At 43.4% G+C, this 27182-nt stretch overlaps 2 protein-coding genes across 7 annotated transcripts in view; one reads left to right on the top strand and one right to left on the bottom strand.

The window, feature by feature from the left end:
• letm1 (leucine zipper-EF-hand containing transmembrane protein 1) overlaps nt 1-16522 on the bottom strand; it is a 91585-nt gene extending 75063 nt beyond the window's left edge. The window contains exon 1 of one of the 2 annotated variants that reach the window (XM_043711983.1): nt 16173-16522. In XM_043711983.1, the coding sequence (XP_043567918.1) occupies nt 16173-16251 (79 nt within the window). In that variant the 5' untranslated portion in view covers nt 16252-16522. The remainder of the gene's footprint in view (nt 1-16172) is intronic. The other variant, XM_043711899.1, reaches the window with a different exon arrangement.
• A 190-nt stretch (nt 16523-16712) lies between these two features.
• The window catches only part of nsd2 (nuclear receptor binding SET domain protein 2), a 149018-nt gene continuing 138548 nt past the window's right edge, over nt 16713-27182 (top strand). For 2 of the 5 annotated variants that reach the window (XM_043711417.1, XM_043711768.1), the window contains exons 1-2: nt 16901-17410; nt 24210-24916. In XM_043711417.1, coding sequence (XP_043567352.1) covers nt 24239-24916 — 678 coding nt within the window. In that variant the 5' untranslated portion in view covers nt 16901-17410; nt 24210-24238. Of the gene's footprint in view, nt 16867-16900; nt 17500-17789; nt 17857-24209; nt 24917-27182 lie in introns of those variants that run through there. The other 3 variants (XM_043711508.1, XM_043711593.1, XM_043711683.1) reach the window with 3 other exon arrangements.

The raw sequence follows: 27182 nt of genomic DNA on the forward strand, positions 1-27182 counted from the left end.
CAATTAGTTATTTCCCACTGGCTGAAAGTGTGCTATACCAATAACACAAAAGGAAGCTTGACACCATCCAGAACATAGCAAATTGCTTGACACCATCCAGAACATAAGCATATCCACAAACACTCACTCCAATAACATTTAACAGTAATTAACAGAAATTCAGTAAGGCTCCTGAGACAGCACCACAAACCTGCAACTAAACTAGAAACACAAAGACAGCAGATACATGAGGTCTATTGTCCATCACTTGCAAGCTCCCTTCCAAATCACACACCATTCTGACTATAAAACATATTGCCATTCCTGTTGCTGAGTCAAAATCCTGAATTCCCTTACTAAGGGAAGGGCTGGTCTACTGCAAAAAGACAGCAACGTTTCAAAAATGCCAGCAAGAATCAGGGACCATATCCCATTAAAAGATGAATTTTTTAAAAAAAACCTCAATCTTGTAGGCCCTCAGTTTGAAATTCAACTACTGTATAATAGTTGGTGCTTCTATGTTGTAAAATTGTGGTGGAGGGAAATTGTAGAAAAACTTGCCTGGAGGCTTGGCACTCATGCAATGTCTTTCTATTGGCCCAAAAATGAATTAAGAAAAACAAACCATTTACCCACACCCTACAATGGGTTAATTACAAATGTAGCAAGAATTCTTACGAAAGCATTAACAACAGTGACTTGTGTTATATCATATCATGCGCTCTGGAGCATTCCTAGTCCTTTTCTTCTATTCTGTAATTAAAAATTATTGTTCTCTCATAGCTTTTCAGAGATTATTTTTCCTTGCAGCCAGAATACTCAAATCAGTCCAGCAAATATATTCAAAGAACAACCAAGTAGATATTACTGTAAGTAGTAATATTAGAGATATGTCATATACACTGTTAAACTTAGCAATCTTACATAATGTTGATTGATCAAATCCTGATCAAGTTAAGTTTAAACTAAAAGTAAGATTTAATCTGTTGCTTCATTATGCAGTGGAAATACCACTGTGATCTCACAAAAGCTTCCTTACGATACATGACATCATAAACATCAGACTTGTTGTTTTTGAAAATAAAACCTTAGTCGATTTGAAAAATACTAATTACTTTTAAAATATTATTCCGTATGGATATTTAAGCTATCAGAGAAAATGCCCTTAAGCAAGTATGGAATCTAATTACTGATGGTACTGGGTGCACAGCTTTGACATTTAATGTTTAAAATCCATACCTGGTGATGAAAATGAATTCAGCAAACCTTTTGTAATGCTAGGCCTGGCATCAGGAAAACTAATCATGGAAACTACAGAACTAATGGTCATAAAATCCATTCAACTCATTAAATTTACTTCAGGTAAAGTAACCAATCGCTTTGAAAGTAACCAGTCTCATATCGTGGCTTAACTCAACACCAAGGTTAACTGAGGAAGCTCTCTTGCTAGTTGTAAACATCCCAAAAGGCATAAAATAAAAATGGCCCAAGCGTGAATCAATAAATCTCATCCAGGGAGCTTGCATCTCAAATGACAAAAGAAAGCGAATGTGGAAATAATGGAAAGGCTTGCTATAATCTTACAATCATCCCCATATATGTGGGAGACATGACAATTGGAGTGAGACAAGAGGATTTTAGAGTGACTACAGAGACATCAACTGGAGTGGGTTACTCAGCCCGTCGAACTTGCTCCACCATTCAATAGGATAATGGCTAATCCAACATTGCTCACGTGCACTTCCTTGCATTTACCTGGGAAGGCGAAAAGTGGATGTAGGTGGGAGCAAATTATGATTGGTCGGTGGAGCGGATACGTGAGAGGGAAGATGGACAGGTAGGACAAGTCAAGAGGGTGCTGAGTTGGTGGGTTAGATCTGGAATGAAGTGGGGGAGGGTAGATTTGAACTAGTGAAATCAATGTTGATGCAGGTGGTTGAAGGACCCTAAGGCAGACAAAGAGGCATTTTTCCTCTAGTTGGCAGGTGGATTAGATTTGGTGGTGCAGGTGACGCAGAACTCTCAGTATTTCTCCAAACCTTTCCTATTCACGCACTTATCCAAATGGCATCCACCATTTTCTTTGCCGGTTCATTCCACATGAGCAATTCTTTATGTAAATAAGTTACCCCTCATGTCCTTCTTAAGTCTTTCTCCTCTCACGTAAAAATATGCCTAGATTTGAACTCCCTGGCCCTCATGAAAAGACCCTTATCATTTTGGATCATCTTACACCTTGACCTTTTGTAAAACACCTTATCAAACACCTTCTGGAAGGTCCAAATTCAACATATCTACCGATCTCTCTCTATCCATTCTGGTTGACAGTTCCTCAAAACATTAATAAGTCAGACAGACAGAGACAGACAGGATCCTCCTTTTGTGAAGCCATGCTGACTTTGCTTGATAAGATTATATAGAGTCATAGAGGTGTACAGCATGGAAACAGACCCTTTGGTCCAACCAGTCCATGCCAGCACCCGGTCCATATCCCTCCAAACCCTTCCTATTCATCTTCCCATCCAAATGCTTCTTAAATGTTGCAATTATACCGGCCTCCACCACATGCTCTGGCAGCTCATTCCATACAGGTACCACCCTCTGCGTGAAAACGTTGCCCCTTACGTCTCTTTTGTATCTTTCCCCTCTCATCCTAAACCTATGCCCTCTAGTTCTGGACTCCCCCAACCCAGGAAAAGACTTTGTCTGTTTACCCTATCCATGCCCCTCATAATTTTGTCAACCTCTATAAGGAGGTCATCCCTCAGCCTCAGACGCGACAGGGAAAACAGCCCCAGCCTGTTCAGCCTCTCCCTATAGCGCAAATCCTCCAACCCTGGCAACATCCTTTTCAAAACATGCTGTTATTATTTCCTTATTAATTAATTAATTCCAACATTCTTCCAATAACAGCTGTTAGGCTAATCTGGCAATTAGTTACATATATTTTGTTTCCCTTCCTTTTTGAATCGAGGTGTCACATTGGCACTTTGCATATCCTCTAGTGCTTTTCCAACATCCAACAATGTTTGAAAAATTACACCCAAGGCATCCAACATCTCTTCAGATGCCTCTTTTTGGATTCTGGAATGAAAACCATAGGGCCAAGAGACTTATCCCCATTAGTTTGTCTAATATTGCTTCTCTCGTGATGGTGATGATACTTAATTCTTGTCCCATGTTCTTTCGTAGTAAAGCCATGTTTGAAATTTCTTCCACCCAAAAGATTGATGCAAAATCTGTTCACTTCCTCTGCCTTTTTTTTGTTCTACAAAATCATCTCCTCAGCTTCGTGTTCTTGGGGCTTATGTTCACTTTGACCTTTCTTCCATTTCATATATAAAAAGTTGCTCTAATTGATATCTCTAATATTCCTCGTTAGTTTACCCTTGCAGTTGATTTTTTTTTGTCTTGAATATCTTTTTTTAGTCTTTTATTGGATTCTCAAATTTATTCCAGTCTTCGGAGCTATCACTGACTTTTGCCTCCTTCAAGTGGCAAGTACAGAATCTGCATTTGAGAAAGGGATACAAAAACATTTCTAACAACTGCAAGCTGATCAGTTGTGAGAGAAGTAACAAATGAAATTTAACTGAGGTGCAAGCTGATAAGGTTCAGGAGAATGGATAAGGAGAGGTAATATGGACTCTGTGGGATAGGAACACAGAAGGATGGGTCATTCAGCTCTGTCAAGCCTGCCGTGACAATCTTGATCACAGCTAATCATCTACTTCAACACCAACTTCCCAAATTATCCCCATATCAACTCTCATCATTAATATTTGGAAATATATCGAACTCTTTCTTGAACATAATATATTGTGCTTCTACATCCCTCCAGGATAGAGAATTCTGAAATTCACTAGCCTCTGACCAAACATTGTCAACTGTTGAAAGAAATTTGCAAATCCTCCAACCACTGTCTCATTTTCAGACACAAGATGAAAGGCGGCACAAATCAGGTTTCTGTACTTAACAGTAAATCACTATTTAAACTCATTAGATTTTAGATTCAGGAAGACAATTAATCAGAATCACACAACACGGAAACAGACCCTTGGGTCCACGTCGTCCATGCTGACCAGGTATCCGAAACTGTCATTTTTGATTAGATTAGATTAGATTAGATTACCTACAGTGTGGAAACAGGCCCTTCGGCCCAACCAGTCCACACCAACCCTCCAAAGATGAGCCCATCCAGACTCATTATCCTCTGACTAACGCACCGAGCACTATGCATATCTTTGGACTGTGGGAGGAAACCGGAGCACCCGGAGGAAATCCACGCAGACACTGGAGACACAAGAAAATGAAGCAGATCAGAGCAGGACACATAATGGTAAGGTCCTTGGGAGTGTTACTGAACAAAGAGACCTTGGAGTGCAGGTTCATAGTTCCTTGAAAGTAGAGTCGCCGTTAGATGGATATGCTTTCCTTTATTAGTCAGAGTATTGGGTATAGGAGTTGGGAGGTCATGTTGCGGCTGTAAAGGACATTGGGTTATACCACTGTAGGAATACTACGTGCAATTCTGGTCTCTCCTTCCTATCGGAAGGATGTTGTTAAACTCGCAAGGGTTCAGAAAAAGATTTACAAGGATGTTGTCAGGGTTGGACGATTTGAGCTATAGAGAGAGGTCGATTAGGCTGGGGCTGTTTTCTCTGCAGTGTTGGAGGCTGAGGGGTGACCTTATAGAAGTTGATAAAATCATGACGGGCATGGATAGGATAAAGTTTTTTTCTCTGGGGTGGGGGAGTCCAGAACTAGAGGGTATAAGTTTAAGGTGAGAGGGAAAGAGATAAAGGGACCCAAGGGGCAACGTTTTCACAGAGGGTGATGCATGCATGGAATGAGCTACCAGAGAAAGTGGTGGAGGCTGTTACAACGGCAAATTTAAAAGACATCTGGATGGGTAAATGAATAGGAAGCATTTAGAGGGATATGGGCGAAGTGCTGGCAAATGGGACTAGATCTGGTTGGGATACTGGGTCGGCATAGACTAGTTGGACAATATAGACAAGAAGTGCAGGAGTAGGTCATTTGGCCCTACGAGCCATCACCACCATTCATTATGATCATGGCTGACCATCCACAATCAATATCCTGTTCCTGCCTTATCTCCATAGCCCTTGATTCCACTATCTTTAAGTGATCGCCAAAGTATCCAAAGACTTGGCCTCCACTGCCTTCTGGGGCAGAGCATTCCATATATCCACTACTTTCTGGGTGAAGACGTTTCTCCTCAGCTCTGTTCTAAATGGCCTAATTTTTAAACTGTGTTCTTTGGTTCTGGACTCACCCATCAGCGGAAACATGCTTCCTGCCTCCAGAGTGTCCAATCCTTTAATTAACTTATACGTCTCAATCAGATCCCATCTCATCCTTCTAAACTCAAGGGCATACAAGTCCAGTCGTTCCAATCTTTCAACAGATGGTAGTCCTCCCATTCCAGGAATTGACCTCATGAACCTGCACTCCCTCAATAGCCAGAATGTCCCTCCTCAAATTTGGAGGCCAAAACTGCACACACTACTCCAGTTGCAGTCTCACCAGGGTCCTGTACAGCTGCAGGTGGACCTCTTTGCTCCTCTACTCAATTCCTCTTGTTAAGGCAGCCAGCATGCCATTAGCTTTCTTCACTGCCTGCTGTACCTGCATGCTTGCTTTCATTGACTGATGTACAAGAATACCTCGATCGTGCTGTACTTCCCCTTTATCTCTATTATTCTAAGTCATTGAGAGTAAGGGGAAGGGTCGGCAGGGAGCAGATGATGAATGCAAAGACACAGGTAGTTTGTTTTAATGCAAGTCGTGGACTCGGTATGGCAGATGAACTTAGGACTTCGATTTGTACCTGTGTGTATCATGTTATTGCTATTACTGAGGCTTGGTTGAGGGAAGGGCATGATTGGCAACTAAATATCCCAGGATATAGATGCTTCCGGTGGAATAGAGAGGGAGGTAAAAAGGGTGGAGGAGTTGCATTACTGGCAGAGGGGATATCACAGCTCTGCTGAAGGAGGGCACGATGGAGGACTCGAGCAGTGAGGCAATATGGACACAGCTCAGAAACAGGAAAAGTGCATTAACGAAGTTGGGGCTGTACGACAAGCCTCCCAACAGCAAGAGAGAGAGAGAGAGAGAGAGAGAGAGAGAGAGAGAGAGAGATTTTAAAAATTTTCCCAACATCGCCGGGGATTCACTTAGGTGTTAGCTGGAGCAGAATTTTATGTAAATAGGCCAACTTGGGAAGGGGCCATACTGGACTTGGTGTTGGGGAATGAGCCCGGCCAGTTGGCTGAAGTTTAATTCGGGGATCACTTTGGGAATAGTGATCACAATTCCGTAAATTTTAGAATACTCACTGACAAAGTGAAGAGAAGTCCTGAACGAAGAGTGTAAAATTGGGGCAAGGACAACTATAGCAAAATTCGGCAGGTGCTGGGCAACGTGGATTGGGAGCAGCTGTTTGAGGGTAAATCACATTTGATATGTAGGACACGTTTAAAAGAGAGGTTGATTAGAGTGCAGGACAGACATGTCCTTGTAAAAATAAGGATAGAAATGGCAAGATTAGCGAACCATGGATGTTGACAGGTGAAATTGAGAGACTATGCACACAAAGTCTAGACAACTGAAAACAGACAAAGCTTTGGAAGGACATCAGGAAAATCAGACCAATCTGAAATGAGGAGCTAAGAGGGCTAAAAGAGGTCATGAAATATCTTTAGCAAACAGGGTTAAGGAAAATCCCAAAGTCTTTTATTCATATATAAGGAACAAGAGGGTAACTAAAGAAAGGGTGGCCCACTCCAGGACAAAGGAGCAATGTTGTGTGATGTCAGACAAAATGGTTGAGGTGGCTCATCAGGATATTGCCTGTTATGGAGAGCGCTAGCTATGTAGAGGTTGAGTAGATTAGGATTATTTTCATTAGAAAGACGGAGGTTGAAGGGGGACCTGATTGAGGTCTACAGTGTCATGAGGGGTACAGACAGGGTAGATAGCAAGAAGTTTTTTTCCCCAGAATGGGGGACTCAATTACCAGGGGTCACAAGTTCAAAAGGGGAGAGGGGAAATGTTTAAGGGAGATATGCATGGACACCTTTGTGCAGAGGGTGGTGGGTGCCTGTGGAGGTGGTAGAGGCATGATAGTGTCATTTAAGATGGATCTGGACAGGTACATGAATGGGCAGGGAAAGAGGGTGACAGATCCTTAGAAAATAGGTGACAGGTTTAAATATAGGGTCAGTGCAGGCCTGAAGGGCCAGCTCTTGTGCTGTAATTTTCTTTGTTTTTGTAACTAACCAGTCTACCATGAACTTGTTAAAGGCCTTGCGAAAGTCCATACAGATGTCTACCAGTCTTGGACACTCAGAACATAGAACATTACAGCACAGTACAGGCCCTTCGACCCTCGATGTTGTGCAAACCTGTGAAAGTAAATTCAGAGTAAAAGGCGAGATCCCATAAACTTGCCCTTGCATACAAAAAAAAACAAAGGGAAAAAATACGAAAGAAAAACTGGGAAAATCGTTCAGTAATTCAATGTTCCTAAGATCTGTTGGGTTGGCTGTTTCTGATTCAAAAGGTTTTTATTCAAACTTTATCTTTCCAAATGTTTCCACTCATTTTAAAAATATGCAGAGGGTGGACATTACACTTCTGAAAGGTCTTGGACTTAATTTAAAGCCACAACTTGTAGCATCTGAAAATAAGCTAGTTTTCTTCAGGTTTGAAGCACATCACTGGAGAGAATGGTGCGTTTTCTGGTTGCGACAGATCTGGTTTCGCTTCTGGTCTGAACTAGCCCTGTCTTATTCAGAATCTGAAATAAAGATAAGCTGGGTTTCTTAGCATGGTCTTCTGGCTGCTGTAGATCTGCTAGTTTCACTTCAGTATGAACTAGCTTCTCTGTCTTATTCACAGCATAAGCTGTACACCAACCTGACAACCAACCAATCACCTTGTTGTTGACAGGCAGCAGACCTTGTATGAATAACAAGGTTCACAAGCCTCCTTCCACATTGCCGGGATTCTAAGATTAGCTAGGATACTACTGGGGTACCAGGGCTGGGATACAGAGATGTATCAGTTTGAGCAAATTATGTCAGGAATGTTAGACCATAATGTATGGGAGCAGAGTTAGGCCATCAGCGCATTGGGTCTGCTCCACCATTCAATAATGACGGATAGGTTTCTCAGCCCCATTCTTCTGCATTCTCCCTATATCCCTTACAAATCAAGAACCTGTCTTAAATAAACTCAAAGACTTTGCCACAGAAGACTATGAGCTCCACAGATTCACCACCCTCTGGCTGAGCATATTCCTCATCTTAGTTGAGAAGGGTTGCCCCTTCACTTTGACGATGTGGCCTCGGGCCCCAGTCTCTCCTATGACTGGAACCATCTTCACCAGATCCACTCTATCCAGGCCGCTCAGTACTCTGCCAGGGGCAGCACGATAACCAGTGGTTAGCACTGTTGACTCTCAGCACCATGGACCCAGGTTCTATTCCTGCCTCAGGTGCCTGTGTGGAGTTTTGCACATTCTCGCAGTGTCTGTGGGTTTCCTCCAGGCACTCCGCTTTCCTCCCACAGTCTAAAGATGTGCAGATTAGGTGAATTGGCCTTGCTAAATTGCCCATAGTGTTAGGTGCATTGGACAGGGGTAAATATAGGGTGCGGAGATGGGTCAGTGCAGACTTGTTGGGTTTAAGGGCCTGTTTTCCACACTCTAGGGAATCTAACCTCATTCTCAAGTTTCAATCAGATTCCCCTCTCATCTTCCTAAACTTCATTGAGTACAGACCTAAATTTCTTAACTGTTCCTCATATGACAAGCCATTCATCCCTGGAATAATTCTTGTGAAGCTTCTCTGGAATCCTTCCAAAGACAACACTTCCTTGCTAAGATATGGGGCCCAAAAAGTTCAATATTCCAAATGCATCTGACCAGAGCCTTGTACAGCCTCATTCGCACATCTCTGCTCTGGTATTCTAATCTTCTTGAAATGAATGCTCACATTGCATTTGCTTTTCTCCATTTAGAAAATAGAATGATGAGGTGTAGACCATCTCAACACCTCACACTTACTCACATTTCACCTGCTATTACTCGCCTGAATATCACCTGTCCCTCAACCTATTTTTGTTGCAGATGACAAAGTCCTCATTTTCTTCATCCTGATCATTAATTTGGACCCGAATAGTTCTGGTCACAACACTGATCCTTGCAGAACTCCATGAGTCATTGGCTACAATCTGGGAAAAAAAGACACCTTTACCTTCACTCTCTGCATTCTGTCAACTGGGTAATTGTGTATCGATGCGGTACCTTGCTGCTAACAACATAGGCTCTTATCCTATTTAGCATTCTCATGTGCAGCACCTTGTCAAAGGCCTTCTGGAAATCGAGGCAGAAGTGGATACTGCAGATGCTGGAAATCAGAGTCGAGATTAGAGTGGTGCTGGAAAAGCACAGCAGGTCAGGCAGCATCTGGAAGATCCAAACTACCGCAATGGCTTTCCTTTTGTTGAACTTGCTCATTATCTTCTCTCAGAATTCCAATAGATCTGTCAGCTATGACCTCCTCTTGCCTAAGTCATGCTGATTCAGTCATATAGTTAGATGAACTTCCAAGCACTTCGCAATTTCATCCTCCGTAGAGAACTCAAATCTTACCAGCAACTGAGGTCAGCTAACCAGCCTACAATTCCCACCTTCAACAGAGTGCTACATGAGCCATTTTCCAGTCCTTTGGGACCCTCCCTGACTCCAGTGATTCATGAAAGATTCTCAATGAAAGATTCATTGAGAATCTCCACAGCTATCTGCTTCTGAGTTCTTGGCATGTAGTCCATCTGGTCGAGGTTATTTATCCATCTTCAGATCTTTTTTGCTTCACTACTCACGTTCTCTTTCATGTCTGTCCCTTGACTCTCAAGTTTTGGAATCCTGTTCATGTCTTCCACCATGAAGATAGAAGCAAAGGCCTATGTAGTTCCTCTGTCATTTCTTTGTTCCACCTTATGTTGTTAGAGAATCCAACACTGAATTATTACAGCTAACTACTGTGATCAAACATGACATTCTCAGACATCTCAGTGGATGGACTCACATTAAGTCAAGTTGCACCAGGGAAGCCTGTTTTCAGTTGAGTGTCAAGCTCAGGTGATCAAATGTAAGCTGAAGCACAAGATCATTAGATCATGCATGATACAGTGACACCATTGTCTTTTAAATTACATATTGGCTAAGTGTAGTATATCCTATGCAAAGCTTAGTTAAGTCAGTTTATACATTGCAGCCACAATACAACAGTGATGGAGGCAGTCAATGTTAGGGATTATGCACTGGGTCCACATCAAACATGATTTGTCCTGGATGGTATTGAACATCTCACATGCATAAATTTTGAAAATTTCATCACAACTTCTCTTCTTCTCGCCACAGAGAACAACCCCAATCTCACCTCAGACCTGAAGTTTCTCATCCCTGGAGCCATTCTTGTAAATCTCTTCTCATTCACTCGAATGCATTCATAACCTTCACATAAAATAGCACCCAGAAATGCACGCTATCGTGAGCTGACGTCTCACAGATCAACCGCTTGCTCTGACAGGATACTGAATGTTTCATTAATCGCTGTTTCCTCAATGATCTAAACACAAATACAGCCAGGTCCCTCCTTTCATGCACCCAGTTTAAGAACTGTACCGCTTATTGTGTGCCATTTCCAATATACTTCTGATAAAGTACTGCACATAAGGCTAGTTAATAAGAGCCCATGGCATTCAAGGTTGCATATTAGCATAGATTGACAAACTAAAACACAGTTAGGATAAAGGTTGCATTTTCAGGATGGCAACCTGTAACTGGTGGAGTGCCACAGGTATTGATGGTGGGCCACAATTATCTACAATTTGTACGGATAACCTCAACAAGGAAATTGAATGGACTCGAGCAAAAGTTGTGAATTACACAAATATATGGGAAGGCAGGTGATGAGGATGACAATCTACGTAGATATATAGACAGGTTAAGTGAATGGGCAAAAATTTTGCAAATAGAATGTAATGTGGATAAATGAGGGTTATGCACTTTGGCAGGAAGAATAGACAAGTTGAATATTATTTAAATAGGGATAAGCTGCAGAGAGCTGCAGGACAGATGAATTTCAGAAATCACTGTGCATAAATGAGCTCAGCAGCTAAAATGGGAGGCAAATGTAATGCTGGCCTTGATTTCCAGGGGAATAGTCTTTAAAAAAGGGAAGATTTTCCTAAAACTATACGAAACATCATTCATAACACACGGAATGCTGTGAATAGTTTTTGAATCCATTATTAAAGGAAAGATATACTGGTATTGGAGTCAGCTCAGAGAAGGTTCAGTAAGTCGATTCTATGTTATGAAGGGATAAGAGACCTTATTGAAACATGAATGTTTCTTAGAACAATGAAAAAGGATGACACAGAGGGCCTTGCCCCACATGGGAAAGAGACTGGAGGAGGATAGGGTGTAATCTGATTGAGAGGATCATACATTAAGACACAATGAGAAGAAACTGCTTCTCTCAGAAGTCAGTGAATCTGTGGAATTATTAACTGCAGACAAGTGTAAAGGCTGGGCTATTAACTATTTTAAAGCTGAGACAGACACTCAAGGAATCTGGGGTCAAGGGGGAAAAAAAAGGTCAGAAAACCAGAGTTGAGAATAATCATATCAGCCGTAATCTTACGAAAGGACAGGGCTGACTTGGGTCAAATGGCCTACTTCTGCTCACATGTCTTACGGTCCATATTCTTCCTTCCAAAATGCATCACCTCACTTATCTGCAGTCAACTTTATTTGTGACCAATTTAGTCTTTTTTAAGTAGGACACTGCCCTCCTCACAATTTACAAAGCTTTCAAAATTCCTTTCTTCTTTGAAATTTTGAAGTTGCCCCCAAACACCAAGATCTAAATCATTAACAAAAAAATCTGTCAAAGCTGTGGGACCTGCAATACAAATATTCCTTTAAACCATCATGTTTTCCATCAATCAACCAATTTTGTATCTATATTGCTGCAGTCTCTTATTTGCTGAGTAAATTCTATCGTGCAGTATTCCATCAAATGTCTTCTGGAAGGACATGCTGCCGACAATACAACTTTCTTCGATGCTTTGTGTTCTTTTTATAAAATTTTAAAGTTAATTAAATTGCCCTTTAGAAATTAATTCGAACTCCAGCTAACCAACTCGCTGTTTTCCATGAGACCATTAATTCTCTCGTGAAGAACTATCTCGAGAAGCTTCCTCACCAATGAAGTTAGATGGTCTGGTCTGGACATTTTCTCATCAACTTGTCCAGAGTCAGTCTTGCACACTTCTGGAGCAGGTGGGACATGAACCCCAGACTCCTGGCTCCAGAGCTATCATGTGCACTTGGTACTCAACTGCATGAATTGATATTTTCCAAATTAACCAGTTCAGAAGTGCTATCATGCACCCCTGGAGCAGGTGAAGCTTGAACCCTGGATTCCTGGCTCATGGATAGAGGCAGTACCATTGCACTACGAGAGTTACAACTATCTGCTCTGTAATTGCTGAGCTTATTCACAACACAAGTCATCATTTTGAGTTCAGTGGCTCGTCATCTGAACTTTCTTGTCACAAATGCTGCCACACTTGCAGCGTTTTCTCCTGCAATTTCTGTTTTTGTTTCAGATCTCCAGCATTTGCAGTTCTTTGTTTTATGGTGTAAAGAAGTTGTGGTAGAAAGAATTATGAATCTAAGTAAAATTGAAAAATAAACCTGGAACATTATGCTGCCAGTCCCGTCCACCCGAGCCATGTTTCTGGATTTGTTGTGATACCCCAGTCCCATACCCTGAGTTCATCTGCCTTCCCTGTTAGGTCCCTTGCATTGAAGTAAATGCAGTTTCATTTATCAGTCCTACCATGTTCTCTGCCTTGTCCCTGCCTCCCTGACTGTTTGACTCGCTTCTTTTTTCAACTATACCAGTGTCAGATTCATCAGTTTCCTCACTATCTTGCTGGGTCCCACCCCCCCCACCTTAATAGTTTAAATCCTCCCGAGTAAATACGCCGAGGAGTATTTAAGACCCCTTCAAATTCAGGTGCAATCTGTCTTTCTTGTACAGGTCACTTCTACCGAAAAGAGATTCCAATGATCTAAAAATGTGAATCCTTCTCCCACACACCAGCTCCTATTCCTAGCTTAACCAGCTCGCAACACCCAGAGTAATCCAGATATTACTACTCCAGAGGACCTCTTTTCTAAATTCCTGCCTAACTCTCTATATTCTCACTTCAGAATCTCAACCCTTTCCTCTCCTCGGTCATTGGTTCCAATCTGTACAATGAACTCCTGCGGGGCCCTCTCCCCTGAGAACATTCTGCACCTTCTCAGACATCCTTGGTCCTGGCACCAAGGAAGCAAACCATTCTGACTTTTTAACTGCTGGCCACAGGAATGTCTGTCTGTGTCTCGGACGAGAGAGTCCCAAGCACAATTGATCTCTTGGAACCAGGCGTAACCCTCATTGATTGGAGCCAGTCTCAATATCAGAAACTTGGCTGTTCATGCCACATTCCCCTGAGAATCCATCATCCCTGACATTTTCCAAAACTGCATACTTGTTTAAGATGGGGATAGCCACAAAAGAGTCCTGCACTACCTGTCTACCTTTCCTAGAGTTAACCCACCTATGTGACTGTAACTGCAACTTTTCTCCCTTCCTATAACTGCCATTCTTCACACCCCCTTGCTCTTGTAAATTCTTCATTGAATGGAAAGGTTGGAGCAACAGTTAGAGGCAATCTGATAGGATTCGCAACCAACAGCATTTATTGCAGATATAATCCTCACTAACACATAAGCTCTCCCTAAAGTCCCATATCTGACAAGAAGAGCGCATCATTCTATTAAGGGCCATTTTCGCTTCTTCCAATCTGCAGACCCAGAAAATAACCCAGTCTTATTCCTCTACAAGATATTGCTCTAGGCTAACTTAAAGCTTATATTTTTAAGTTTAATTAAGAGAAATAACTTTAGGATGGCACAGTGGTTAGCACCAGAGACCCGGGTTCAATTCCCGCCTCAGGCAACTATCTGTGCAAACTCCACATATTCTCCCAGCGTCTGCGTGGGTTTCCTCTGGGTGCTCCGGTTTCCTCCCACAATCCAAAAATGTGCAGGTTAGGTGAATTGGCCATGCTAAATTGCCCTTAGTGTTAGGTGAAGGGGTAAATGGGTCTGGGTGGGTTACTCTTCGGAGGGTCGATGTGGACTTGTTGGGCCGAAGGGCCTGTTTCCACACGAAGTAATCTAATCTATTTTAGTAAAACATAATCAAGAAAGAACCTACTCTATTCACTACTGCAGACTTACAGCAAGGCCCCACTTAAAACTATTCATTTATCTGTCTCTGTGCTGTCACCACTCCCAAACAGGTTCCTTCAAGATGAGTTGTTAATTTCACTGTTTGTTAATTTTCTCAGATGCACTCAGATATCCAGCAATATACAAATTCAACAGCTTAGGTAGTAACTGTGCAGGTTCACTAACCTATTTGAATAATCAGTCCATGTAATTACATTTGTTACACCCAAGATCAAACGATTTTGGGAGAGTACGGCTTTTGCCCACTCAAGCCTGTTCCAATATTTTGCAAGATCACAGTGGATTTGACTGTAGCCTCAACTCAACTCCACTCTCGATCAAGTAGCTAACTCAGTTACTATTCAACAGCGCAGCTTCCACAGACCCTCAAGTTTTAAATTTGCATTGAGTTTGTCCAAACTACAGAAACAAGAAACTCAGTTAGCATAACCTTGTGCATGAATAGTCTTTTACAAATCTTAGCTGCAGCATATACCACTAAGATCAAATACTTGTGAATACAGAACACACATTCAAAGTTATTGCAAACTATGATTGTAATTTAACTACACTTGCTCAGTGGTTAGCATTGTTGCCTCTCAGAACAGAGGTTCGATTCCCACCTCGGGTGCCTGTGTCGAGTTTACACATTCTCCCTGTATCTGCGTGGGTTTCCTCTGGTTGCTCTGGCTTTCTCCCACAACCCAAAGATGTGCAGGTTAGGTGAAATGGTAATGCTAAATTGCCTGTAGTGTTCAGGTGTGTGTTAGGGATAAATGTAGAGTAGAAAATGTGTTGCTGGAAAAGCGCAGGTCAGGCAGCATCCAAGGAACAGGAGTATCGACGTTTCGGGCATAAGCCCTTCTTCAGGAAAGAAGGAATGTAGAGTAATAGAGTAAAAGAATGGGTTTATGTGGGATATTCTTCAGAGGGTCGGTGTGCACTTGTTGGGTCGAAGGGCCCGTTTCCACACTAAAGGGATTCTATACTTTCAATTAAAATAACATGACAACGTTCAAATTTCATCCCCAAAACTCTTCTTCAAAAATAACAGCCACTAGGAATGCAGGGTGCATATACAACTGTTCCGCAGTTTGAAGCTTGAGCACCCAAACAATTTCACAGTTGCGGCGAAAGGGCATTATGCGAAATTGTTAACTTTCTTTGTGCACTGATGCTGGCTGACCCGAGTCTTTCCAGTATTTTCGGTTTTCATTTATTTCGGAGTTCCAACACCCGCAATGTTCTACTTCCGCAACAGAATCTAAGCCATTTAAGGGAGACCTGCACTCCAAAATCTACCGCTGAAAGGGTTAAACACCTTAGCTTCAGCAAATCGATCAGTGAGCAATGAAGTCTAATCGGTGATAAAGCGCAAGTGACACAAAGGTTTCTGTGTTTTTAATAAAGGAAAGCAACTTTCGCATTAGTTCATTTCGACTTGTCAGGAATACAGTTTAAAAGGGCAACTGACATCATAGCAACAGACCGCCCTCAAATCATACGAGTATGAGAGAAAAAGAAAACGAGGTTCCTGGGCCCAGACCGACAGCATTTCACTTCAGCAGGCATTTGAGGTGTTAACGGTTGATATTTGATCACTGAAACTCGGGCCTACTACATTTAATAAACCGGCCTGTCTTTCATAAGTTCTGTTTTCCCCGCAGACACAAGAATAACGGATTCGGGATTGATCTGCCTCCATGACCGGCACCACCGGGTGTTGATGTCAGCTCGCGTTACCATCATTGCCAGAATTTACCTGAAGGCCTCTCACTCAGAGCTTATTTAAGACACGTACCTTTCCGCATCCCTCGACACGCCGCACTGGGCGTCTTCCACATTGATGAGCGGCAACTCGTGAACAACATGAAGGTCATTTTCGTTTCGCTCCCGGGCACCGTCAACCAGGAAACAAAATGTCGGAGAGAAAGCTGTCGGCTTCTTCTCGGAAGGAGCAAACATTCGGTGTGTTTAAAAAAAAAAGATAAAAGTTCAATCCTCGCTTCAATGAGTCATCTCTCAGCACAGCACTGGCTCCTTCCAACCGGTCTCCCTTCCTGGGTGTGAAAAACACCAGTCACAGTTCCACATTCGTCCTCCTCCGGCGTGCAAGCCAAGCGACCGACAGGGGCTGCACTCCGACGTCGCCAATCCCCTCCTCACTTCCCCCGACAACACAGTACCCGCCGCCGGAGCGGCCACCAATCAGAAAAAGGTTACAGCCCGACGTCATTCCACCAGCAACACCGGCCCAGCCCGGCCCCGCCCCGCCCCCTCCGTTCAGCATTCCCCCTTCCTTCCCTGAAGACCGCAGCCCGGCAGCTTATTGGTTGTCCTTTCGTAAATCGCGCGCGGCGCTCGAGCCGCCCGGCGGTGAACCTTCCAAAGACGGATGGGATGGTGGGGAGGGAAAAAAAAAGCGACGGTGTGGCCCAGTCACGTGGGCCCTCGCGGAAATCTACCTATCAAAACAAGTTCGGTTGGGATTGATGGTGAGCGGGAATTGCGCGAGCGCGCGGCGGGAGGATTAGAGGGGTGCGGGGAGAGACGGGACAGTCGGCGCCTGTTTTTCTCAACATCAATACACACACACATTGTCACTCTCGATCTGCCTGTGAGCGCGTGTAAAATATATTTTTTAAAACTTCTCCATTAAAAGAAATGTTTCCGAGGCTCTGACGTCACGTGTTTCCAACGTTCGAGTTTTTTTTGGATTGGGGGGGAGGGTTAGTGGTCAAGGAAACCCTTATTCGGGTACGAAATGAAATTGGAAGCTCTTGCTGCATTTATTACTTTTAAATAGAAAAGGAGTTGGGAGTGAGACCGGGGTCGAATGTTGCGATATCAAATGAGAGAAAATCCGGTCGTTTTTTTTCCCTCCTCGCGCTGCCTCCACTCTTGCCCCCGCCCCTCTCGGAGCCGGCTGTGACCAATGGGAAGCGAGAGTTTTCGCGCTGTGGTGTTGCTGGTGGTGGTGGTGAACGAAGAAGAAGGAGGATGATGATAATGATGATGATAAGAGAGTCAAGTCAGTCAGTAAGTGAATGAGTGAAGATTGTCTGAGTGACCGTACTCATTCAGAGTACACTTCCTTCCCCGGCTCGCAAAGATGCGCCGGTTCACAGGTTCGCTGCTTTTCTTCAGTTGTCTGCATTTACCTGTCCTCCAAATCTCATCGCTTTTCCCTTTCCGTCTTTTATTAGTTTGAGAAAAAAAAGGCTGTCAAGTGTAAACCGCATAGCGGGTCCGGAGGGAGGGAAGGAGGAGAGAAAAGAGAAAGGCTGAATTTAAAAAAGGGTGCCACTGACTTCGAGCCAGAACTAGGCCCTGCTTGTAGTCCAATCAGAAGCTGGCCACTCGTGAACGGGGAATTAATTTGTATTTTAATGTATTTTTCACCCCCTTCCCCACCCCCATCCCCTTACATTTGCAACTTTCACACAGGTCATTTCTGGATGCATATCTTGTGTTTAAATGATCAGGTATCTAATATCTCCTTGCATTCACGGGGTGATATAATAATTTCAGATGTCTGCAAGCACGGTGAACGCAGTTTTTTTTAAAGAAGCTGCTGTGAGGTTGGATCTGCATTGCTGCTGCCTGCTGGATGTATGGAGGGCAGCCATGTTTGTTAAATTTTTTTGATTGGTCTTTTAATTTCGTGCAGATCTTGTTTTCCGCGATGCTTTAAAATTATTTTCAGTTTTGCAACAGGTGTTTTCGTTTTGTTTTAAAGCAGCCAGTGCTGGTTTGTTTTAGCTACAGTGGAGAATTTGTAAATCTGTGGCAGAATTTATTTGCTTAAAAAAAAGTAGGATGTACTCCATCCAGCAGGAGACCTGCAGGGAATGGACCACTGAAATGTAAAAAAAATCCATTTTTGTCAGCGTAGTACTTCGGTTATATTTGTTAGTTGTTGAGTGCAATTAACACATTTGTTTGTATTCTATGCAAATTGATAATCCCTCATGGTAAAAATAATGGGAGATCAATTGCACGAAAAGTATTTTCGATCCTTCAGTTAATACCGGAGATTCGGTTTATGAGTCGGAACAGTTTTAAGAGTATTAAGTATTTCCTGTTCTTTTCTGCTTTGACATTAGTGCAGCTGATTATTGTTTTATGATTTTAAAAAAAAACTCTGGTCATCCCCGAATTGAGGGGTTAGCCAAAGTTGCCAATTGGATTTCTACAAGCTGACTTACTATGTCATTGTTTAGAATGATGCTCCAATTTTGAGTAAAAAATGTTTCTGGCCCAAATTAATCACCTAAATAGTTGACACATGAAATGACTGAAGAAGTCCTTTTGAATGGTGCGATAATTCAGCATGATGTCATCATGTTTTGAATGAATGAAAAACACATTGGGATGACTTAATTTTATTCCACTACACTTGAATATTAATTTAATAATTTTCTTATTGTTTTTATGTGAGTTTTATAATTTATTAAAGTGATCTGATTATGTATTTTAGTTCAGTTTATGAACAGTGGAAGTTTCTGAAACAGTGCTTCTGCTAATCAGTAGTTGTCTAAATGAACATCTTCCCAGCTAGGATAATTTTATTTTCTAGATTCAAGTTTGAAATCAGGCCGTTGAGCTCCATTTGGCTATCATCAAGTGTTGCATTGTGCAGTAATGTAATATTTGAATCATACATGAAACAGATGGAACTGTAATGTGGTAATAGTTGCTTGAGCAAAAGTAATACCCTAAGTTACAGAATTAAGTATGGGGCAGTAACATTATGTTTTGAATGTGCTGGAGTCCTAGAACTAACAGATGGAGCTTAAGTTTTGGTTTTGAAGAGTCATACAGCACAGAAATGGCCTCTTAGGTCCAACCAGTACATGCCAACCATAATCCCAAATCAAAGTAGTCATGTCTGCCTCCGCTTGGCCTATATCCTCCTATTCATTATTTATCCCAATGTCTTTTCGACTTAACAACGACCACTTCCTCTGGAAATTCACTCCACGCATGAACCACTCTGTGTAAAAAAAAAAGCAAAGAGCCTCATGTCAGATATTGAGGGGGTGAGTGACAAGGGGGCTGAGAGATAAATGGGAGGTGGTGGGAAGGTAGCTCGGAATGCTCAAAAAGGTAGATGGAGGTAGAGGGTGATGGTGATGCGGTCGAGCAGATAGGTGGGAAGAAAGAAGTATGACTGTTCAAGAGGACAGTGCCAAGTTGGAGGGATGGATTTGGGATAAATGGGGGGAGGGGAGATGAGGAAACTGGTGAAATCGACATTGATTACAGATGATTGGAGGATCCCAAAGCGGGAGGTAAAGTGTTCTTCCTGCAGTCATCAGGTGGCTAGGATTTGGCGGAGGCGATTGCCCAGAACTTGCATGTCCTTGGCAGAGTGGGAGGCCACAGTTTGGCAAGGTTGTTTAGTACATTTTTCCCAGAGAAGTTCGTTTGTACATTCCGCAATTTGGAATTTGGCGTCCTGTCTCCCCAGCGCAGAAGAAACCGCATCAAGAGCAATGGACACAGTAGATGACATGTTTGGATGTGCAGGAAATTCTCGGGATGTGGAAAGATCCTTTGGGGCCTTGAGTGGGGGTGGTGTGGACGCAGGTTTTACACCTCATGCAGTGGCAAGGGAAGGTGTCGGGAGTGGAGGGTAAGTTGGTGGGGGGACGTGGACTCAGAGTCACGGAGGGAATAGTCTCAGCGGAAGGCTGATGGGTGGAGAGGGAAATATATCTCTGGTGGTGGGGTCTGACAGTAGGTGGAGGATGATGTGTTGTATCTGGAGATTGCTATGGTGGAATGTGAGTATCAAGGGAGATTCTATCCTTGTTGCCTTTGGAGGGTTGGGGGTTCCAGAGCAGAGCTGCTGGAAGTGGAGGAGATGCGCTGGAGGACATTGTTGACGATGTGGGAGAGGAAATTGCGGTCCTTGAGGTAGGAGACCATCTTGGATGTTCTGGAGTGGAATTGATTGTTCTGGGAGCAGATATGGCAGAGGAATTGGGTGTAAGGGATAGATGGTGCAGTCCAAGAAGCTGTGGGAGTTGGGCACTTTGAAGTAGATGTCCATGTTGAGTAATTTGCCAGACATTGAGATGGAGTGGTCCAGAAAGGGGAGGGAGGTGTCCAAGCTGGTCCAGGTGAACTTAAGGTCAGAGTGAAAGGTGTTTCTGAAGTTGATGAACTGTTCAACCTCCTCATGGGAGCATGAGGTGGCACTGACACAGTCATCGATGTAGCAGAGGAAAAGGAGGGGAATGGTGCCCGTGTGACTGCGGGAAATAGAGTGTTCCATGTATGTGACAAAGCAGTAGGCACACCTGGGGCCCATGAGGGTGCTCATGGCTACTCCTTTGGTAGGAATTGGGAGGATTTGAAAGTAAAATTGCAGAGGGTGAGGATCAGTTTAACCAATTGAATTAGTATGCAGGTGAACGTGTACTGTTTGGGTCAGCAGGAGAAGAAGAAATGCAGGGTTTGGAGTCCTTCGTCGTGGTGAATGAAAGTGTAAAGACACTGGAAGACCATGGTGAAGATAAGGCATTGGGGACCAGCCACCTTAACTCCGCTTCCCACTCCACCAAGGACGTGCAAGTCCTGGACCACCTCCACCGCCAAATCCTAACCACCCAACGACTGCTGGAAGAACACCTCATCTTCCGCTTTGGAAGCCTCCAAACACACGGCATCAATGTCAATTTCACTAGTTTCCTTGTCTCCCCTCTCCCTACCTTATCTCAGACACAAGTCTCCAATTTGGCACTGCCCTTTTGGAGTTGTTTTCCTTGGAACAGAGAAGTCTGAGGGGTGACATGATTTAGGTATACAAAACTGTAAGGGGTGCAGATCTAACAGACAAAAAGAGCCCATTTCCTTTGGCATTGAGTTCTGAAACCAATGTTCACAGATTCAAACCAAGTGGAAGAAGGATGAGAGGGGACGTGAGGCAACGCATTTTATGCAGAGGGTCATGGGTGTCTGGAATTCACTGCCCGAGTTGGTAGTGGAGACAGAGACCCGAAACGCTTTCAAAACGTACCTGGATCTGCACCTTAAATGCTTTAATCTGCAGGGCGATGGGTTGTTTGCGGGAAGATGGGAGTAGGATGGGCATCTGAGTGACTCTGGGTTGGCATGGACAAGATGGGCCAAATAGCACCTTCCGTGCTATATCATTTCTCTTGTTCGACATGGTGATTTTTGAGGAAAGAACAAGAAAGACCGACAGGGCAGTGCCAGTGGTTGTTGGATTTTTAAAAAAGTGTATGATGAAGTGTCACATGAAAGGATGTTACACTAAGTCGAGTTCATGAGATAAGCTGTTGTTAGCTTGGAGTTATGGACAGAGAAAAGTTTGCAATAAATGTGTCATTTTCACTAGCTAAGTCTAATAAGAGTATTTCTTAATGTCTTGAGAAGAGTCCATGTAACGGAAGAGGAGGTGCTGAAGGTCTTAAAAATCATAACAGTGGATAAATCTGAGACCTGATCAGGTGTCTCCCAGGACATTGTGGGTAGTTAGGGAAGAATTTGTGGGATGTCTAGCAGAGATTTTGTATCGTCTGTAGTCGCAGATGAGATGCAAGAAGACTTGAGGGTGGATGATGTTGTGCCTTATTTTAGCAAAGTCCATAAGGAGAAGCCTTGGAACGAAAGACCAGGAAGGCTGAGTGGTGGGTAAGAACAGGTAGGAACAAAGTACTGCAGTTGTTGGAATCTGTACTGAAAACAACAAATGCTGGAGGTCACAGCGGGTCAGACAGCATCTGTGGAGAGCAGGCTAACACTTTGAGTCAAAACAATGCTTTTCTGTGAGCTAAAGTGGAGTATGGAGGGGACAGCATTTATGCTGTAGTTTTTGGGGCGGAGGGGTGAGTGGGGGTACTGGGTGTAGGGTGCTGATGGAGAACAGATGTTGATAATTCAGGTTAAGTGATCAGAATGTGGGAATGGCAGAACAATGGTGTGTCTCTTGCCAGGCTTGAAAGGACAGACACTCCCACTCGGACAGGGGGACGGGAGAGAGGACATGATAACAAGTGGGAAGAAATGGGAGCTGGTTCACGATTTGAACTCAATATTAAGTCCAGAAGTCGGTAAAGTGCCAAGTCTGAAGATGAGATGTACAGTTTACACTGTAATTCACTGGACCACTGCAGCATGCCAAGGATAGACATTGGCATGTGAGCAGGAAGCTGTGTTAAAATGACTGGCTACAAGAAGGTCGGGTCCTGCTTACGCACAGACCAGAGTTGTTCCACAAAATAGTCACCCAGTCTGCGTTTGGCTTCTCCAATGTAAATTAGGCCAGTTTGGGTGCAGCAAATTCAATACATAAGATTGGAGGTGGTACAGGTGAAATGCTGCTTCATCTGGAAGACTGTTTAGGCCCTTGGATGGTGAGCAGGGAGGTGGTTGTGGAATGGACTAGAGTGTACTGGAGGGAATGTTCCATGCGAAATGCAGATGGTGGAGTGAGGGGAATGTGTGTTTGGTGGTAGTGTCCTGTTGGAGTCATCTGAAATGGCAGAGAATGATCCTTTCAATGCGGAGGCTGGTTGAATGAATAGTAACGGCAGGGTGAATCCGATCGCGGTGTTTTGAGTGATGGGAAGGGGCAAGAGTAGAAACATGGGTGATCGGTCGGATGCGGTTGAGGATTCCCTCAAGTTGAGACTCGAAATGTTAGCTTGTCTGACTCTCTGTGATCTCCCAGCATTTGGTGTTTTCGGTACAGATTCCAGCATCTGCAGTAATGTCCTCTTCCAGGTAAATTGGGCTCAGTTTAGTCGGGGAATCTTGGTTGGTGTAGACAAGTTGAACCAAATGGTCTGTTTCTGTGCTGTATGACTGTCAGAGCAGTTGGGGACAACTGGCAGCAGCTTGGACTTCAGCAGTTCCAATCTATTGTGATGCTTTTGGTCAGGGAACCAAGTGCTCGCTCTCAATGCTATGTAGGGAAGTAATCTCTGCGGACCAAGAAGCTTGAGCATGATTTGGGAAAGCATGAAACTATTTACTTGTTTTGAAGCAACGAAAGGCAAAATATTTTTGAAATGTTAGATATAAATGACAGTACACAGAAGGACTTGGGGGCCCTTTGTACATAAATTTTAAAAGTTAATTTGCAGGTACTGCCATGAATTAGTTGCCAAAGAATGCCAAAGCTGTTATTCTAAGGTATTTAGAGAATAAGAACAAGGAAGCCTTGCTGTAGTTGTGGAGAGTATTTGATGAGACTAGTTTTGGTCATTCATACGAGAGGATATGGTAGTCTTTGAGGGGGTGCAACCAAGTTTCTTTCGTTCCTCTGCTGGAATGAGGGGAGTGTCCTTCAAGAGATTAAGCAGAATGAGCCTATATTCTCATTCTTGCAAAAAACTAGAGAAGTAATCTCCTTTTGAAATTATAATAAGTATTTAGACAATTTGCCAGGCTAAGTAGAAAATTGTTCTGACTGAACCGTTAAGAATTAGGGAACTTGCCAAGTAGGGAGTCAGCCATTTAATAATGAGATGAAGAGTAATTGCTTCACAGAAAAGTTATGAATTGTAGGAATTATTTTAGAAAACATTTGGCTTCCCAGTCAATTAATATGTTCAAGATTTAGAACAATTAAATTATTGGATGTTGAGGAACTCAAATGATGTGAGGATCTGTAAGAAAGTGGAATTCAAGTAGGCGGTCAGACATCTAATTATGTAGCAGAACAATTTGGAGGACCATATGACCTTTTCGGTGTTTTGCTGACATGACACTCAGGTATTTAACATGAAGTTATTATTCTGCAATTTCCTTCTTTGATGAAGTGCTTTTTTTTCTAATCAGATCTTTTTTTCCTGACCTAAAGCTCTTTGTGACTGCTAACATCTGAACAACATGGCTCAACCGTACGGACTTCCACAGAGTATGATGGCGAGTTCCCGACCACTGGCACACGAGTTACTTAATCCCATAACTATGAAACAAGTTCCTGAGATCCTTAGTATGACTAATAAGAAGAGTCAAAATGGTGAAGTGGCTTCTGAGCGTTCAATGCTGACTGACAAAGCTGTCACACCGTTATCAGCTGCTCTTCAGGATGGTGTGATACATAGATTAAATGGACATGATGCAGCATCTGCTTTCAGATCATCAGACAAATTAAAGGATTTGACTTCTCTTGTATTAAATGGAGATTCAAGTGCACCAGATGTAATTCAAGAGACACCATCCCAGCATGCTGTGTCTCCAGTTGAATGCTCCACAGAAAACAGAGGGAACAAAACACCACCTCGAACAACACCAAAAAAGAGTGGCTCTCCAGAAATTAAATTGAGGATTACTAAAACTTATTTGAATGGAAAGCCACTATTTGAATCCTCACTGTGTGGAGATCTGCAGATTGGTGACCCTGAATCTGCAAAGCTGCAAGAAGAAAAGGAAGAAGACGAAGGAAAAAATAAAGAAAAAAGAAAAAGAAAGCGAAGTGTGAAGTATGATGCGCTACTTGAACAAAGTCTGGCTCAAGTCACATTTGCGTCAAAGACATCCATTTCTCCTGAAGAACATGTAAAGGTGAGTGTGTCTCGTCATTTTGTTGTGGACTGTTTTATAATCAACCTATAGTTAGTTATCTCTTTGATTTAAACTTATTAAAAGCTATCTCATCAGTCTCTTTGACTGTTTTATCCCCGAAGAGGGGAAATGTAGCATGTAGTGTCATGGAGCACTAAAACAGACACTTCGGTCCAACCAGTCCATACCAAACATAATCACAAGCTAAATTAAACTCTCCTGCCTGCTCCTTGTCCATATCCCTCAAAACCATTCCTATTCATATATCTATCAAAATGTCTTTTAAACATTGTAATTGGACCCACATCCACCACTTCGTCAAGAAGTTCATTCCACACGTAAACCACCCTCTGTATAAAACATTTACCTGTAATGTCTTTTTAAAATTTCTCTCCTCTCACCTTAAAAATGTGCCCCCTAGTCTTGAAGCCCCCACCTTCACTAAAAGACAACTACCATCAACTCTGCCTATGCTCAATTCATAGAATCCCTACAGTGTGGAAACAGGCCCTTAGGCCCAACAAGTCCACACCAACCCTTCAAAGAGTAACCCACAGACTCATTTCCCTATATTTCCCCCTGCCTAACGCACCTAACACTATGGGCAATTTAGCATGGCCAGCTCACCTGATCTGCGCATCTTTTGGACTGTGGGAGGAAACTGTAGCACCCGGAGGAAACCCATGCAGACATGGGGAGGATGTGCAATCTACACACGGACAGTCATTCACAGCTGGAATCAAACCTGGTGCTGTGAGGCAGCAGTGCTAACTACTGTGCCACCGTGTCACCCCAATCTCTCATACACTTCTCTCATTATTTTATAAATGCCTATCAGGTCAACTCTCAACCTCATAGAGTCGAGTGAAAAAGTTCCCAGCCTATATGTATAACTCAAACCTTCCATACCTAGCAATATCCTGGTAAATCTCTTCTGAACCCTCTCCAGCTTGATAATATCCTAGGCGACCAGAACTGGACACAGTATTCCAGAATAGTTCACACCAATGTCCTGTACAACCTCAGGATAATGTCCCAATTGGGCTTTTTTCCTGGAACGTCTGAGGCTGAGGGGTGACATTATAGAGGTTTACAAAATTATGAGGGGGCATCGATGGGATTAGTAGACAAAGTCTTTTCCCTGGGGTCGGGGAGTCCAGTAGAAGAGGGCATAGGTTTAGGGTGAGAGGGGACAGATATAGGGGACTCGAGTAGTGTCTCCCATCCATCCTCCTCCTCTAACCAAAAAAAGGTTCTGTGCCCCAGATTGGTAAGGCAACGAGTTTATTTTTTATTCCTTATTTTTTCATCAGTCTCTTTGGGAATTTAGAATCGTGGGAATGGAGGTGAGGGCAGTTGAATGTTCCTCCTGCAGAATGTAGGAGGTAAGGGTCACCACTAGTGTCCCTGCTGACTACAACTGTGGGAAGTGCATCCAACTCCAGCTCCTCGAAAACCATGTTAGGCAACTGGAGCCAGAGCTGGATGAAATTCGGATCATTCGGGAGGCAGAGGGGGTTATTGAGAGGAGTTACAGGGAGGTTGTCACTCCTCAGGTACAAGAAAAAGGCAGATGGGTTACAGTCAGGGGATGAAAAGGCAGTGCAGGGATCCCCTGTGGCCATTCCCCTCAACAGTAAGTATACCGTTTTGGATCCTGTTTGGGGGGGGGATGACTTACCAGGGGAAAGCAGTGGGGTACAGGGCTCTGGCACAGAGTCTGTCCCTGCTGCTCAGAAGGGAAAGGGGAGGAGGAGCAGAGCAGTAGTCACTGGGGACTCGATAGTTCGGGGGACAGATAGGAGGTTCTGTGGGGACGAGAGAGACTCATGGTTGGTGTATTGCCTCCCAGGTGCCAGGGCTCATGATCTCTCTGATCGTGTTTTTGGGATCCTTAAGGGGGAGGGGGAGCAGCCCCAAGTCGTGGTCCACATAGGCACCAACGACATAGCTAGGAAGAGAGTTGGGGATTTAAGGCAGATATTCAGGGAGCTAGGATGGAAGCTTAGAGCTAGGACGAACAGAGTTGTTGTCTCTGGTTTGTTGCCCATTCTAGTGAGGCGAGGAATAGGGAGAGAGAGGAGTTGAACACGTGGCTACAGGATGGTGCAGGATGGACAGTTTTGGATTCTGGGATAATTGGGGCTTTTTCTGGGGTCGGTGGGACCTCTACAAGCAGGATGGTCTTCATCTGAACCAGAGGGGTACCAATATCCTGGGTGGGGGGGAAATTCACTAAGGCTATTGGGGTGGGTTTAAACTAATC

The sequence above is a fragment of the Chiloscyllium plagiosum genome, chromosome 1 (assembly GCF_004010195.1).
Source record: "Chiloscyllium plagiosum isolate BGI_BamShark_2017 chromosome 1, ASM401019v2, whole genome shotgun sequence".
NCBI classification, from domain to species: Eukaryota; Metazoa; Chordata; class Chondrichthyes; order Orectolobiformes; family Hemiscylliidae; genus Chiloscyllium; species Chiloscyllium plagiosum.